The 15,046-nt window shown below is 31.2% G+C and overlaps 1 protein-coding gene across 2 annotated transcripts in view; it reads right to left on the bottom strand.

The window, feature by feature from the left end:
• MKLN1 (muskelin 1) overlaps positions 1 to 15,046 on the bottom strand; it is a 284,216-nt gene that overhangs the window by 18,543 nt on the left and 250,627 nt on the right. For both annotated transcript variants that reach the window (XM_006910511.2, XM_025045829.1), the window contains 3 exons: positions 5,029 to 5,176; positions 4,030 to 4,144; positions 2,218 to 2,357 (listed from right to left, as the gene is read on the bottom strand). In XM_006910511.2, the coding sequence (XP_006910573.1) occupies positions 2,218 to 2,357; positions 4,030 to 4,144; positions 5,029 to 5,176 (403 nt within the window). The remainder of the gene's footprint in view (positions 1 to 2,217; positions 2,358 to 4,029; positions 4,145 to 5,028; positions 5,177 to 15,046) is intronic.

Consider the following 15,046-nt stretch of genomic DNA (forward strand, 5'->3'; position numbering starts at 1 on the left):
TGGTATTTGAAACTTAAAACAGGCCAAAATACATAATATTTCAGATTCCCAAAATGTCATTTCACCTGCCCACTGATATATTTTTAAAGGAAAAAAAAAAATGCCAAAGATCAAAAAGAATAATACTTATCAGGATGGCTGGGCTGTGGGAAAATGAATAATCCCTATTAACTTCTGGAAGAAATGTACATTAACTTTCTGGAGTGCGACTGATAATTCATCAATTCTACCACTACCCTACAGAATTTTTAGATAGGGGTGCATATAGAAGTATATAATATTAATTATAGTATTATTTATAATGTCAGATAAGATGAGAATAATCTAAATAGCCTACAAAAAGAAACTAGTTAAGTAAATTACACAAAACAAAATACTATGCAGCCATAACTATAATTTGTACTTGTATTTATTAATATGGCAATGTTTGTATACATATGCACTGGAAAAAAAATCAGATTCAAAGCAATATAATCCCTATTTTTCAGTTAAACAAATAAAAATCTATGTGTGCACCTGTAGTTCGAAGAATATATCTCAAAATATTAAGTTTTTATTTCTGAATGGTAAGATGACAGAAGATTCAATTCTTTTGAATCTTTTCAAAAAGATTTTCTCCTCTAAGGAGAGAGGACTTATTTTTTTTCCTTATTATTATCCATGCAATACTTTTTCAATTAAAAGTCAGAGGAAAGTGTTTATAAGTAAGTTCCAATCTTTACATACAGCGCTAAATAATCTACTTTAATCTCTACTGGGCTTTTGGTCAGGAAATTTTAAAAAAGAGCTCACCCTAACATTCCAACTACCAGTTGTTATATATCTGAGGTAAAAAAAGAAATCTCTAATTTCCTTTAGTCCTTATAAAAACAAATTCTAACATTAAGTACATTAAGTAAAGTACTAAGAAATAAAATTTTAGCAGTGTAAACATTAGCTGAAGGTACCTTAAACTTAAATCTTGTTAATAAAACAATATATCTCTTGTCATTCAGCCAATGTGAAGATTCAGAGCCTTTCTCCTGTAGATTCTATAGAATATATACTAATATATATAAAAAAATACTAATTATTCATGGTAATGCCAAAGAAAAAGAAGTAACTAGCTTTTGTTATTAATTTCTCTCTCAAGCACAACTTGTGAAAGCAGAGAAAGGAACAATAAGCAAACACGATATGATAAAGGAATACGGTCTAATTTATGCCCATGCAGGGATTTTTATGTATTTATATTCTATATTATATATAATAAACATATAAACACACATGTGTATATACATATACATGTGCACGTGTGTGCATGTGTGCATGTGTGTGGTGGTGGTGGTGGTGAAATGATAAACTATGTTCTCAGAATATTCAGGATCAAATCCCAACTCTGTCATTTATGGTTGAGTGGCCTTACAAGAGTTACATAACCCATTTTAAAATGGCTCCATTTTTTCTTTTATAAAATAGTGATAAGAACAGTATTTACTTCATTGGCTTATTATGAGAATAATATGCAGGATCTAGCACACAAAAATTGCTCAATAAATGGTAGCTATTATCATCATTAAAGGCTAACTTTCTCCTTCCAAACTGTAAGTTTTTATCATCTAACACTATCAGTAACCAAAAGAACAGATATACTTTTCCATACTTTTAGTAGCTTATCATCTGCTAATGCGAAAAAGCAAACGTGACTCAGGAGACATACATGAAAATGTTTGATTACGCGATTTTGCAATTAAATGACAAAGGTAATGATGTAAAACTATAACCATATTTGAAGTTATATTCCAAAACATCAAATTATAAAGATATTATTTAGTCAATGATAGTATCACATTCACTGTTAAGAAAGTTATCAACAGGTCAGGCGTATGTCAATAATCTAGAACTGATGTCATCTGTATAGGTCTGGCCTTGAGTTACTGGACAGTAAGTAGCAGGTTCATTACTTTCATAGAAACTTTTTCCATTATTTTAAGTTAAAAAATTTCCTTCTATATTTAAAGATTTTAGCATCGATATCTATCTTTACTTTGTATCTCCCTTTGAAAGAGGAAAGCAAAAATAAAATAAGGAGAATAATAGGGCATTAATAAAGTCATGATCTTTGCAGTACTTACACTGTCATGTTACTAAGTTTCCAAAGACAAAATCCCATCTCCAAAGCTTAGGTAATGCCAATGATAATGTTAAATAAAAGTTTTCAGTGAATTATTTTTATACCTGTGTTTTCTTATGAGGTACTTGCAGTGCCTCAGTAAATAATCTTTTGAAGGCCTACACAACTTCAGTGACCAGAAGTCATCTAATCTCATCTTTGGGGAGCAAGATTTTCCTGGATTCCCACCAAATAAATAATGAACCTATAATAAACAAAATAAATGAGATTTTAAAAAATGCATGCGTAAGAAACCATGTAAGTCATAGTAAAATTTCTTCATCTTGCTAGCAGTGTGTAACAGGTAATTTCCTTAGCCTTACTCATTTAAAAAAGATCAAAACATTATTGCATTTCTACCAAAGGCTTCTCTTGATTTTTCTCAAGTTTCCATTTTAATTTAAATTACTGTGGCTACTTCCTTAAATTACATTTTATATTAAAATGCGTTATATTACCACAATCACACTGACAATGAAAACATGAAACAAAAGCAACGATAGAGTGAAAGTTATGAAAGGAGACCTCCACTAAAACTGGAGTTGGGATAGCCTGTAGAGGTAGTTCTCACTCTCTTACCACTGGAAGTCAATTACCCCCATACTGGAAGACATCAATTACAGATCCCAACAGGAAGAGAGGTACCTTTTTCTCCCAAACAGGAAGTACAACTACTTTACTACTCCAGCAGGAAGATTTTCTTCTTGCCCAGCAACAAGCCCAACTAACTGAAATGCTGCAGCCCAGCCAATGAAAAACTGGCGTCACCCAAACTCTTTTCTTCAAAATGAATTTTAATTTTCCTCTTACTGATGATTTCCTTGTCCCACCTTCTTTTCTAAGACTTCCATCTTGAATAACCCCTCAGAGTATCTATCTGCTTGCTAGGTAAGATGTTGCTGAATTCATAAGTCATTTTTAATAAAGCCAATTAGATCTTCAAATTTCATGTTAAATGTTTTTTTTAACAACAGTAAGAAACTAATCCAAGATATAGTTTGCTTAGGGCAATGAATAATGGGGATTATCAAGTAATCGAATGTTGATCATAATAAACTAAATCTTTTTAAAAAACCACATATTTTGAATCACTAAAGTCATCAATAACTAGAAACTTTTAAAAAATTTTAGCATCTTACTTTGGCTTTAGCTTTAATGTCAAATATTAAACGGAACATATAATTTGTAAAATAACTTTAAAAATATTATTCCGTTACTCAATTAATACCAAAAAAAAAATGCAAAAGCAATGCAATCTTTTACCTAAAGGTTTCAAATGATACATAAGTTAAATAATCACCTATGACCTAAACAGAAAAAATACAGGTTCTGATCCCAATCACTAAACTACTTATAAAGTTTAAGACAGAAATATTTAAACCACTTTGAACACTTAGTGACACTAAAACTTCAGAATGCAAGGCAGTTTTCACAAGGCGGATTGAAAAGACGCACCACTCATAGATAGGAAAAATAAAGATAAAAAGACTTCTGATGCTGAAAATCTTAAATCAGGAAGTTATATATACCTTTCACATCACGGAACAAGGTACCCAAATGCTGAAAACTGTAAATTTTTTACTTGGATATTCATATTATAAACAGCAGGCCATGCTATATATTTGATCTATGCAGCTAAGAAGCAGCCACAGACCATTTTCAATAGAGGAAAAGTGCCAGGAATTATGGACTATGAAAAAATGTTTATTTTCTTAAGGAATTTTAGGGAGAAATGATATTGAACATCTGCTACATAGTCTATTAAATGTCTGTTCTGTATTATAACTTTCTACTCAAATCCACTTAAAAATAATCAGAAACAGATATATTTTGAGGTTCTTTCATGGAAAATTTACAGATCATTGTAGTTAGGATACCTTGTGTAACTCATCATAAACAAGCTGATGGGCAAATCTTGGACATGGTTCTTCTTCCTGAAGGCTTTTACTTGGATTATCCTTTGCAGCTTGATCATTTTTATAGACGCAAGACCTATAAGACATTACTTTTAAGGCATCCTATCTTAGAAAATTAGCAGTATATATATGTTAATACAATTGTAGATGGCGAATTAATTGCATGTCTAATTACCGACAAAACAATTATAAATTTATTTACATAAAATCTTGAAGTTCTGGTCATTTTCATAAAATTATCTGAATTTGTTAGAACTGAGTTCTTAAGTTCTTTTAATGTCCATTAAAACCTCACTTAAGAATATACCTCATGTTATGAAACACAAATGGCATTTATGAAGGCTCAAACAATAAAACTACAGATTTTCATTTTTACTGCAAATAAATGTCATTTTTAAAAATACTAAATTCCTTAGTTGCTGAGTACCATCTTCTATTAGTGAATGAAAAAAATTCTCTGAAGAACCTGTTTTGTAGAACATTCACTTATACAGTAATTACAGAATAGCAGAGCTAGGTCCTCTCTAGATCCAAAGCAAAATGTGTAACACCAGCTCTGTGAGATGCTCTGTGACAAAAAGGTCCTAAAGTGAAAATGCTAAATAATAATGCCCCCCACACTGCTCTAGTCAAATTGCTTCATTTTATAAAAACTAAAAATTGGGAATATTAAAAAAAAAAATGTTCTCAACTTCACACATCTACTTAGTAGCAAACCCTAGACTACAATTTTCTTGACCCCAGACAAGGAACCATCTACTAATTAAACAATTCATAGATAAAATTCATTCACTGAATGTCATTGTATATACAGGCACCAATTTTGACTTTTCCCCTCAATGTTGACATTTAAATGTATGACATTACAAATTAACATAAGCCTTTCACTTTTATTTTGAATAAACCAACAACCTCGAATGAATGTTACATTGGGATTACACACAGATAAGAACTTCTTACCAACTATTCCTCACTATGTCATAAATCCAGAATGAATTTCTGACATTCTCTTCTCTCTTTTCCTTGTCTTTGCTGAGTCCAGATAAGACATGTATTTCATTCAGCTCTGGATCAATGGTTGCTCTCTGTGTGAATCCTGTCATTGGAACTGTAAATTGAAAGAGAAAATAAGATGACAATATTCATATAAGAGATTAGTGCTACTCTGTGAAAAATTAATACATCCTTACCCCACTGTATCCACAGCACCTACTTTCTAACATAATACATAACTTTTATATCAAAAAATAAACAACTGTTTATTGCCTTCTTCTCACTCTAGAATATAGGCTCTGTAAGGACCAAGATTGTTTGGTTCATTATCTTGTTCCTAGTACCAAGAACAGTGCCTGGCATATAATAGTTACACAAATATTTGTTGAAAGAATAAATAAATGATAACTATCAGAATGGAGCTAGAAAGAGGAAAGAGATAGAAGGAGGTAGGCGATGTAATCGTTTTTATTGAGGAAAAGGGTAATACTTTAACTGATTTATTATCTGGGTCAGCTCTAACTTAATAGTAGAGATAAAATATTTAAATCCTGACCTGGAAAAACAAAATTTGATAAAATTGAAACACAGGTTTGTTTAATATGGTCAGAATCACCATTTAAAATATTTGTTCATGACATACAATGAAATGACATAATTTCCAAGAAAAAAAATTAAAAATTTCGGGGTATAATATGCCATTTGTTTCCTAAGTAGATCAAACTCCCCAGAAGTAATGACATTTTATTTTTCTAAGAAATTCATTAAAATGAGTGATAGTCATTCTGCATAATCCAATAATTTGTAAAACACTGATATGGCAAATGCAAATTATTTTCATCATTGTTATTTGAAAATATTAGTTGAAATGTAATTTTATGGTTCACAACATAATTTCCATGTATCTAAAATAATGTCGTTGTTTCAACACTACATTTCTCATACATGAATAATTATCATGTGCTCAAAAAGTTTAACAAACATCAAACTGAAGTAAAATATTTCAATCAATCCAGAATACTATGGCAGGAAATACAAACCATACTAATCTTCATTTGTCTTCATCTACTTTAGTAGGGCCAAATAATCCAGTATCTATTTTTCCTAGTTTATCATAAATTCATGTGTCTTTTTACATTCCTAGTCAATAAATTTGTTTGAGATAGTTTAGAGACTATCTAAATGTATTCCATAGTAAATATATTTAAACATACACAAATACACACATACACAGAATACAATGCATAATTTGTATGCATCCATACACAAGTACATTTATATTTATACAAATACATACATCGACCTAATCTTAATAACCTCAACTCTTGTGTCATAGTCTTTAATGGTTTTGTAAAGTCTGGTATTTTCTTAATAAGGCTTGGTAAATTTTCAAAATTGCCAAAGTTCTGACCTCTGTTCCTCAGATAACCTTGGAAGAAAGAGAAAACTGCAAAGAAATAAAATCACTTTCATTAGTGGTGGAAGTGGAGGACATAACTGCCTAAATTTATTGCACTTAAATTTCTTTGTCCCATTTTGTCAACACTGAGACTCTAAATTAAGAATTCTGTAACATGAGTTGGCAAACTATGGTTTGATCTGTCCTGCCTAAAATCAAATGAGGCCTCATCCATTCATTTACATTTTATCTGTAGCTGTTTTTATCCTACAATGGCAAAGTTGAATAGTTGCAAAAGTAAACTTAATGGCTTGCGAAAATGAAAATATTTACACCTGGCTCTTCACATGGAAAAAGCTTGCTGAGCCCTGTTCTATATAATCTTTTAAAATAAAATATTAGAGATGTATGACTCATTATAAAGTAATGAAACAAACTGCTTAGCTTAAATAAGAACCCACTGAGGAAATGGAAATTTTTGAGTGGAATTAAACTCAGTGGAGAGAGAAAGAAAATTTGAATTCTAGAAAGTGGGAGTAGAGTCATCAATGAGAAGGGCTTAAAGGAGTACTGGGCTGGTAGAAACATGTAAGAATGTAGAAGACTATAAGACCATATTTTCCTTTTCATACTGTCACGTTTTGCCGAGAAGCATCTTAGTGGCAGAACAGAAAAATGATAAAAATTGCTTCTCAAAGAGAGAAGCAGTGGGCAGGTTTATAATACTCAGGGAGGTAAGACTACCATGTTTATAAAATCTGTACTATTAAGTATTATAAAAAATTACTTTGATCACAAAGCATACTACATACTTTCCCATTTCTTTGGTCTTACATATCCAATATGCCTTTTACTCTGCATAAGGTTGATTTTGCCTCCCAGTTATATATTCGGATCTATGATTGGCTTTTTAAACAATTTTACTGAGATATAATTCACACATCGTACTATTCACCTATTTAAAGTGTAGTGTGGTGTTTTTTAGTATATCCATTGAAAACCTCATTACAATCTAATTTTAATACTTTTTCATTACTCCAAAAAGAAACCCTATACCTATTAGCAGTCACTCCCCACTCTCCTTTATATGTCTCCCATGGATTGGCTGCATCATTTGACATGTCCAATAATTTAAGAAGGTTCTAATTTCTCCACAATCTCATCAACCTTTGCTATTTCCATCTTTTTTATTATAGCCACCTTAGCGGTTATGAAGTAATAGCATATTGTGGTTTTTGATTTGCATATCTTCTTTGGAAAAATGTCTCTTCAAATCCTTTGCCCATTTTTAAACTGGGTTGTTTGTTTCTTTATTACTGAGTTTTAAGAGTTCTTTATATACTCTGGATATAAGTCCCTTATCAGATATATATAATTAGCAAAAGTGTTCTCCAATTCTATGGGCTGTCTTTACACTTTCTTAATGGTATCCTTTAAAGTATAAAAGTTTCTCATTTTGAAATCCAATTATCTACTTTCTTCTTTTGTTATCTGTGCTCTAGTATTGATTTTGTGCTAGCCAGAGTTAGAGTGCCAAAATAACTCGTCATAAAGCTTAGCCAATTAATATGCTAAGTACCTAAACCAAGACATTGTTCTTCAATTAAAAAAACATGAAAAATTGTAGCCAAATGAAGATATTAAACCACTGGGTTCAATATTGGTTTCACATTCTTGAGTTATTTCACCTCGATAAATCTTTAATCTTTACAAATGCTAATAAAATTCTATAGGATGTGAAATTACTGTCTTGAGAGAATGCTCTCATTTTAACAGCATTACCATTAAAGCTCTTAAAATATTTTTGTAACATTATCCCTATTTATAAGTAATTTCCAACTTAAAAATATCTGTTTGGAGTTACTTTGCTTATAATACAGAAATCAGATGTGTGTGTTCATAGGTTTTTGACGTCTACTCTAGGAACTTAAATAGCCAACTATTAGAACTGAAAAAGAATGAAAGTAGAAAATCTTGTTTTAGTCTAGACTTTCTCAATTAACTGTGATTTCATGCAAGAAACTTTTTTGGAACTCAGTTTCTCATTTAAAAACTGAAAGCAGAGCTAGACAGTGTATTGGGTCTCCTTCAAAGTTAAAATTTCTGTTGTTAAGGCAAGACTCAGGAGGGTGAGAGCCACAAGATGAAAACTTTCAGTAATATTAAATTGGTATTAGTGTGCAGCATCGATAGGCAAAGTGAGAGACTCTTGAGAGATAGATCAATTAGGAGGCTGTAATAATTATAATAGAGTAAACTGGAAGAAGGTAGGAAGGAACTATCAATAAAGAATCATTATATCTACAAAATAAATATCAGCATAAGAAGGGTTGGTGTTGTACCATAAGCACAAAAAATCCCTGGACTGACATAATAGAGACAAAGCTTGAAGAAAAAACTTGTGAAAAATAAGAGTAAAAATGTTTTTTGAATTTTTTTTGAGGTATCCAAATATTTTACTCTAAGAATACTCAAAAGCAAAATCTCTCAAGGACAAATTTTCTATTAACCCTTACATTTACAGACCCTTACGAATATAATTTTTATTGCATACTAAAGACAGAAATGTCTATATATAAAATGTTTGTATGTGAATAGAAAAAATATGAAAGAAAATACACCAAACTGTAGATAATAGTTACAGGGCAGGGATTAGGATATTTTAAATTTCTATTATATAATATGAATTTTTCCAATATTTATTGCTTTTATAGTTACAAGAAAAGAAAAAAATCTAAACCAAAATACAGAAAAAATCTGGATAGAAATACTACAGATTTTTCATAATAAGTGAATAATTCTCATTTAAAGAATTCCTGAAGGCCAGTTGCCTCTATTTTTCTAGGGTTGATTTTAAGGAACAGAATTAGCAGCCTGTGTTACTTTGCTATTTTGGCAGAAATACATTGCATTTTATAGCATTTTATGTTGTTTGAATTCTGTTTTATTAATTATGTACATTGCATTACTCCTATAATTTTATTTTAAAAAATTGGTTGAATGAAAATGGCATTATCGAAAATTAAAAGACCTAAAAACCAAAACCAAGAAAGAAGCTTTCATTCTAACATGTTGTAAGTATTAATACGTCTTCTGTATTGATTTTCTTCCCAAGAAGAAAATTAGGCTATCTTTTCAATTTATAGTTTCTAATGGGTAGTAGCAGAGGAAGGGGAAAAGAATAGGAGAGCTGCGACATATAATATTTTAAAAGCTTTTAGATTCAACTGCCAAAAAGCTTGAATGAATGCCAGGAATCTTAACCAGTCTTTATAAAATGACTCCCAAGGAAAAATTAATCAAACAGATCAGTAAACAAGATCATATGTTCATCATGAACACACACTGAAAGGACACCTGTCTGAGAAAACAGAGAGTAAGAATTATATAACAAACAACAATTATGCCAACCTATTTTTACAGTCTTTTCAGGAAATTACAATAATAATCCTTCAACTCGCCTATTTTTTCTTTAGCATCTTTAAAAGTCAGATAAAGTGGAAATTAAATAAAATATTTCATCTGACAGTCTGAATCACCTTTTTTCATTCTTTTTCTTTGGTTTACCCAATAGGGAGAGATTTATCAGAATTTGTAACATAAGGATATCCTATATGAAGGATAAAAAGATAACAAATATTTTTGAAGTCATTTTAATTCCTGAGGAAGATACATTATTGCATTAATGAACTAATCTGAACTCTTTTTGTTTCATGATCCAATATACATATTCATTATTAATTACTTTAAGACATGAAAAAAATTGGAATTGTCACAGAAATGTAAAATTTAATAAAAAGAGCTTTCCAAAAATTCTGTTAGGATATTTTCAGCTTCAAGTAACAGAAAACCTGAATAACTGTGGATTAATTAGCTCACACAACAAAATTTTGCAAGTAGACAGTTCCAGGATTATTTCGGCAATTCAATAAGATCATGGTACTTAGTTAACGTCCTTACAATTCTCTTGACCTTCCTCTCATTTTTGTAAGTTCCCAGTACTAGCTCCAAGCATTACTTCCTTTTATAGAGCATCCAAAGCAGGGGAAAAAACAACTCTTTCAGTATTTTCTTAGGGAGGATATTTTTCTCAAATGTCTTTCAGGGTAATTTCCTTATGTCTCATTGGCCAGAACTGTGTCACATGGGAGGCGAGGAAAGTGAAATAATCTGGCAAAGGATAACAATCACTGCTTGAGATTAATCATGATTCACCTCTTGAGGCTGTGCAACTTGCCATTAAACGAAATCATGGTTTGATTAACAAGAAGAGAGGGCCAATGGCGATAGGTTAGGCGACCAACAGTGTCTGCCATATTCTTATCTTGTAAATTTGGGACATTTTAAATGGTGAATGAAACCCCATTAAGCTCCAGCGACAACTCTAGTTTATAACTTCTATTATTTTAACTGAATCTGGGTTTCTAACACTCAATATTTAATTTTTAGAAAACTCCAACTAGCTTTTGACACTCAGCACTATCATACTTATTAATCTATCTCAGTTGTATTAAGCTATAAAGAATTCGTCTCATTGACTAGATCAACCATAATTTATTTAACTAGTTACCAACTGGTGGACTATTAAAAGTTGTTTCCAGATTTTTTACTCTTGCAAACAATACGGCAATAAATATCTCTTGTATAACGTATTTTTATGCATCTAGGATAAATTCCTGGGAAAAAAAAATGCTTAGCCAAAAAGTATACATATTTTATATTTCAATAGATATCAACATTCAGTGAGTGATCTTTTAGTTTACATTTTTAAGATTATGAAGTTGAACATCTTTACATAAGCAAATTTATTAACTATTTGAATTTTTTCTTTGAACTCAGATCATTTGCCTTTGTTCTACTAGAGGATTATTCCTTTTTTAAAATTGGTTTGTAAGAGTTTTTTTTTTGTTTACAGTAAGATACTAACCTTTGTCTTAGTTGCTAATTTGTCATTTATTATTTGATATTTAAGTAATTATCCATACAGAATTTTATTTGCAAAAAAAATCAAATTTAGTCTCTTTATAACTTCAGAGGGTTTTATGTCATGTTTAGAAAGGTCTTCTCCCAATCTTAAATTATTAAAATCAATTAGATTTATAATTTTATTTCTTAAGTACAAAACTTGAGTCTACTTCGCATTTTCTGTGACACATAGATATCAGAGACCCAGATTTTACTTTTTTACCAGCTCCAAGTGCCATCTTAATGTCATTTACTAAATAATCCATTTTCCTTCTCTAAGTAGAAATGTCACTTCATCATATACTAAATCTTCATATGTATTTGGAAATATTTTTATATTATTTGTTCTATTTCATTAATCCATACAAAATTATAAATATAAATTGCAGTGTTAATATTATTTCACTACTTTTCATTTTTCAAAACTGTCTTTACTGTTCTTACATATTTTGATGTTTCTTTTACATATGAACTTTAATGCACATTTACTATCGAATGAAAAATTTTATATTAAAAATACGAATATTGTACTTTGATAAGCTTATAACTAGGAAAACCACCCCTGGGGAGAGTAGCAGGGAGAGATTATGGAAAGTTATTATCTCCAATAATGCTGAGAGGAAAAAAGTACATAATACAATTTTATCAGAATAATCGCAAACCAAATATAAAAATGCTAAAGCAAAAGCAATGAAGTGAGTCACACTGAAAATAAGTACGACTGTTTTTAGCTTAGTTAACTAATCTGTTAACAATGGCAAATCATCAGCTTCAGAATCTTCTCTGTACTACTGAATTGGCCTTATTTAGTCAATTGGTAAAAGTCTAAAAGGGTCAAAAACATAAAAACTTTATATATATATTAAAAGAAAAAACAATATCAATAAGCACAATATACATATTCCCAAAGCTAAAATGAAAATCAGTAAGATTTTTAAGGTTCATGAAAATTCGTTTATAGATAAATCAGATCTTGCAGAAATAACACACAACGCTCATATGTTAGTTTCACAGCCTGATAACAGCAGAAGGGAATGAAATTTAACTGTCAAAATTCTGGAGCTAGACAAGGCCTTCAGATCAACTGGTCCAATTCCCTCATTTTCAGATAAATAATCAGGTCCACACAAAAGTTACATAATTTTGCCAAAGTTGCAGAGGGATGAGTGGCAGACCCAGATGAAGAGACCAAGTATTTTGATTCTCAGTTCACTATTCTTTCAATTATATCAATCTGCCACTATGGTTAGAAAAAAAAAATAGAATAAACAGTGGCAAATGTGGGAAAATAGTCAACAGAATTTAAGGAATAAAACAAGTAAACACATAACTACCACAGAACAGGGATTAGACTGTAAGAGCTCTGTATCGCCAATGTGTGACTTAGCATCTGGCAAATGATGAAGACTCAATATGTTTGTTACCTTGAATTTAATACAGATATGAAAAAGTAATCCTATTATAATAGACTGAGTTTTTATAGCAAACCATAAAGCTCTGGTGGTATGACAGACTATGTTCTAAACATAATTTTCAATTAGTGTTAAATACTGAGCTTACATATGGAGAGTCTGCTAAACCCCTTGTGTTCACAGACTTATTGCCAAAAGTTATTCAGAAATAAACCCAAATTTTAGATGTGCTGAATTTTTTATGTAATTATGTATGTGTTAGACACAATACTAATAAATCCCTTCTTTCTAAGTAGCTGCCAATCCACTGATTTAAAGTATAATTTCCTTCTTAGGAGAGCATACAACTGCTATACTCAAGTTATAAGGTAAGAGTTGGTTTCCTCAGATCTTGAGAAGTTAAATTTAAGTTAATTCATCTGAATAACTAACAAGAGCAACCATTTAAGGTTTTATAGTATCTGATAAAATAAAAAATTATAAAAGGAAGCAATAATTTAACAATTAGATATATCTTCTCTAATTGGTGATCTCAATAGTTCAAACAAATTTCTTCTATGATTTCAAACAACCAATTTGAAATGTGCATCACAAATGCAGTTTTAATCAAATAACCCCCATTACTGAATCATAAACATAGTAATTATATGTTAAGTCCATCTCTAATTACAGTAATTAACTATAGTAAAAAAGCTTTAGAAGAACAGTTAATAGAATGTTTAAGTAAGCTACAAAACATCCATGTGATCAAGTAAAATTGGTGTTTCTTTTTTATTATTATTATTTATTATTCTTTATGCCTACAGCACCTGGTCTTCCTAGGTGGTCTCCCATCCAAGTGCTAACCAGGCCCAATCCTCCTTAGCTTCCGAGATCAGACATCAGGCTTGTTTAGGGTAGCATGGCCACAGACCATGGATCATGGCTCCACAGGGGTGCGAACCCAGGATCTTCTGCATGTAAAGCAGACATGCTAACCACTACACTATGGAATCATGTCCAAAATTGGTGTTTCTGAGAATATTAAATAATGTGGAAATTTAAATAGTACCCTGCCTTGTCTTTAAAAGGACTTTTCATGGCTTACAAAATAAGTAAGATAAAATTAAATTTAAATGGACTTTTAAAAATCAGGTAAAAGTAATTCTATGGAAGGACAATACCAGAGTTCTAATATGAGGTTTTCTGACTGGCCTAACTAAACCCAGTGAAAGACTTTTTAGGAGATCTGGAGTACTGAAAAGACTAAATGCTCTTTAAGAAATCTTGAATAAAGTCTATTTATTTCAGCTGAGCTTTTCATAGGTTTTGAAAAGCACAGTCAAGATTATACTGCCAGATGAATACATAGAATTGTGTTAACAATTGAGGTTAGAATCATATGCTTTAATTACTAACCTGAGCTTGAGGAGTTAGAGAATTTCAGTAGACAATGATCTGTAAGCTAAAATCTGAAAGACGAGCACAAGTTAGCTACATTTTGGAAGTGAGAAGGAAGAGTGATTCAGGTAGGGAGAATAATATGAGCAAAAACCCAAAGGCAATAAAAAGTATTCTATCTATAATGAATTAGTATTCAGTGGTCATAAAACCAAGAATTGGTGGCAAGATATGGGTAGATACCAAGAATGGGGTAGATACCAAGAATACTAAGTGAGCTGGGGCATATCATTAAGGAATCAGTGAGTCATGCTGAGTTCAGACTTAATCCTAAGGACAGAAACAAAAGCTTTTAAGCAAGAAGGAAAACCATCGAGTTTATATTTTTAAAAGATACTTTCCTATCTTGTTAGCAGTAATCAAAAGGTAAGGTTGTTAGTCTTTTTCTTCCTACGGGCAACTATAAATTCCAGTCGATAGAGCCCTTCCTCTCAGTTGTATCCTTAAAGTTTAGCTTATTATCTGGCAGCTAGCAAGTGACCAAAAATATCTGCTGAATAAATGTTAAAGTGCATGGTTCTGCACTTAACTGGTAACATGTAACACTATATGCTGCTTGTAGTGTGGAGAACGGGTTGGAGAGAAGGGCAGGGTACACAGGAAGAAGGCGGCTAGAAACAGAGGCCAAACAAGTGATGATAGCTTAAACTAGTTAAGTGGCAATGGGAATAGAGAGAAGATGGAGGTAAAACTCACATGATCTGATTACTGGATAGATCAGTGAAACTGTAGCCATGAGCGGGGGTGCTAGTTTCTTTAAAATAGTTTT

This window comes from Pteropus alecto, unplaced genomic scaffold, assembly GCF_000325575.1.
Source record: "Pteropus alecto unplaced genomic scaffold, ASM32557v1 scaffold22, whole genome shotgun sequence".
Lineage (NCBI taxonomy): Eukaryota > Metazoa > Chordata > Mammalia > Chiroptera > Pteropodidae > Pteropus > Pteropus alecto.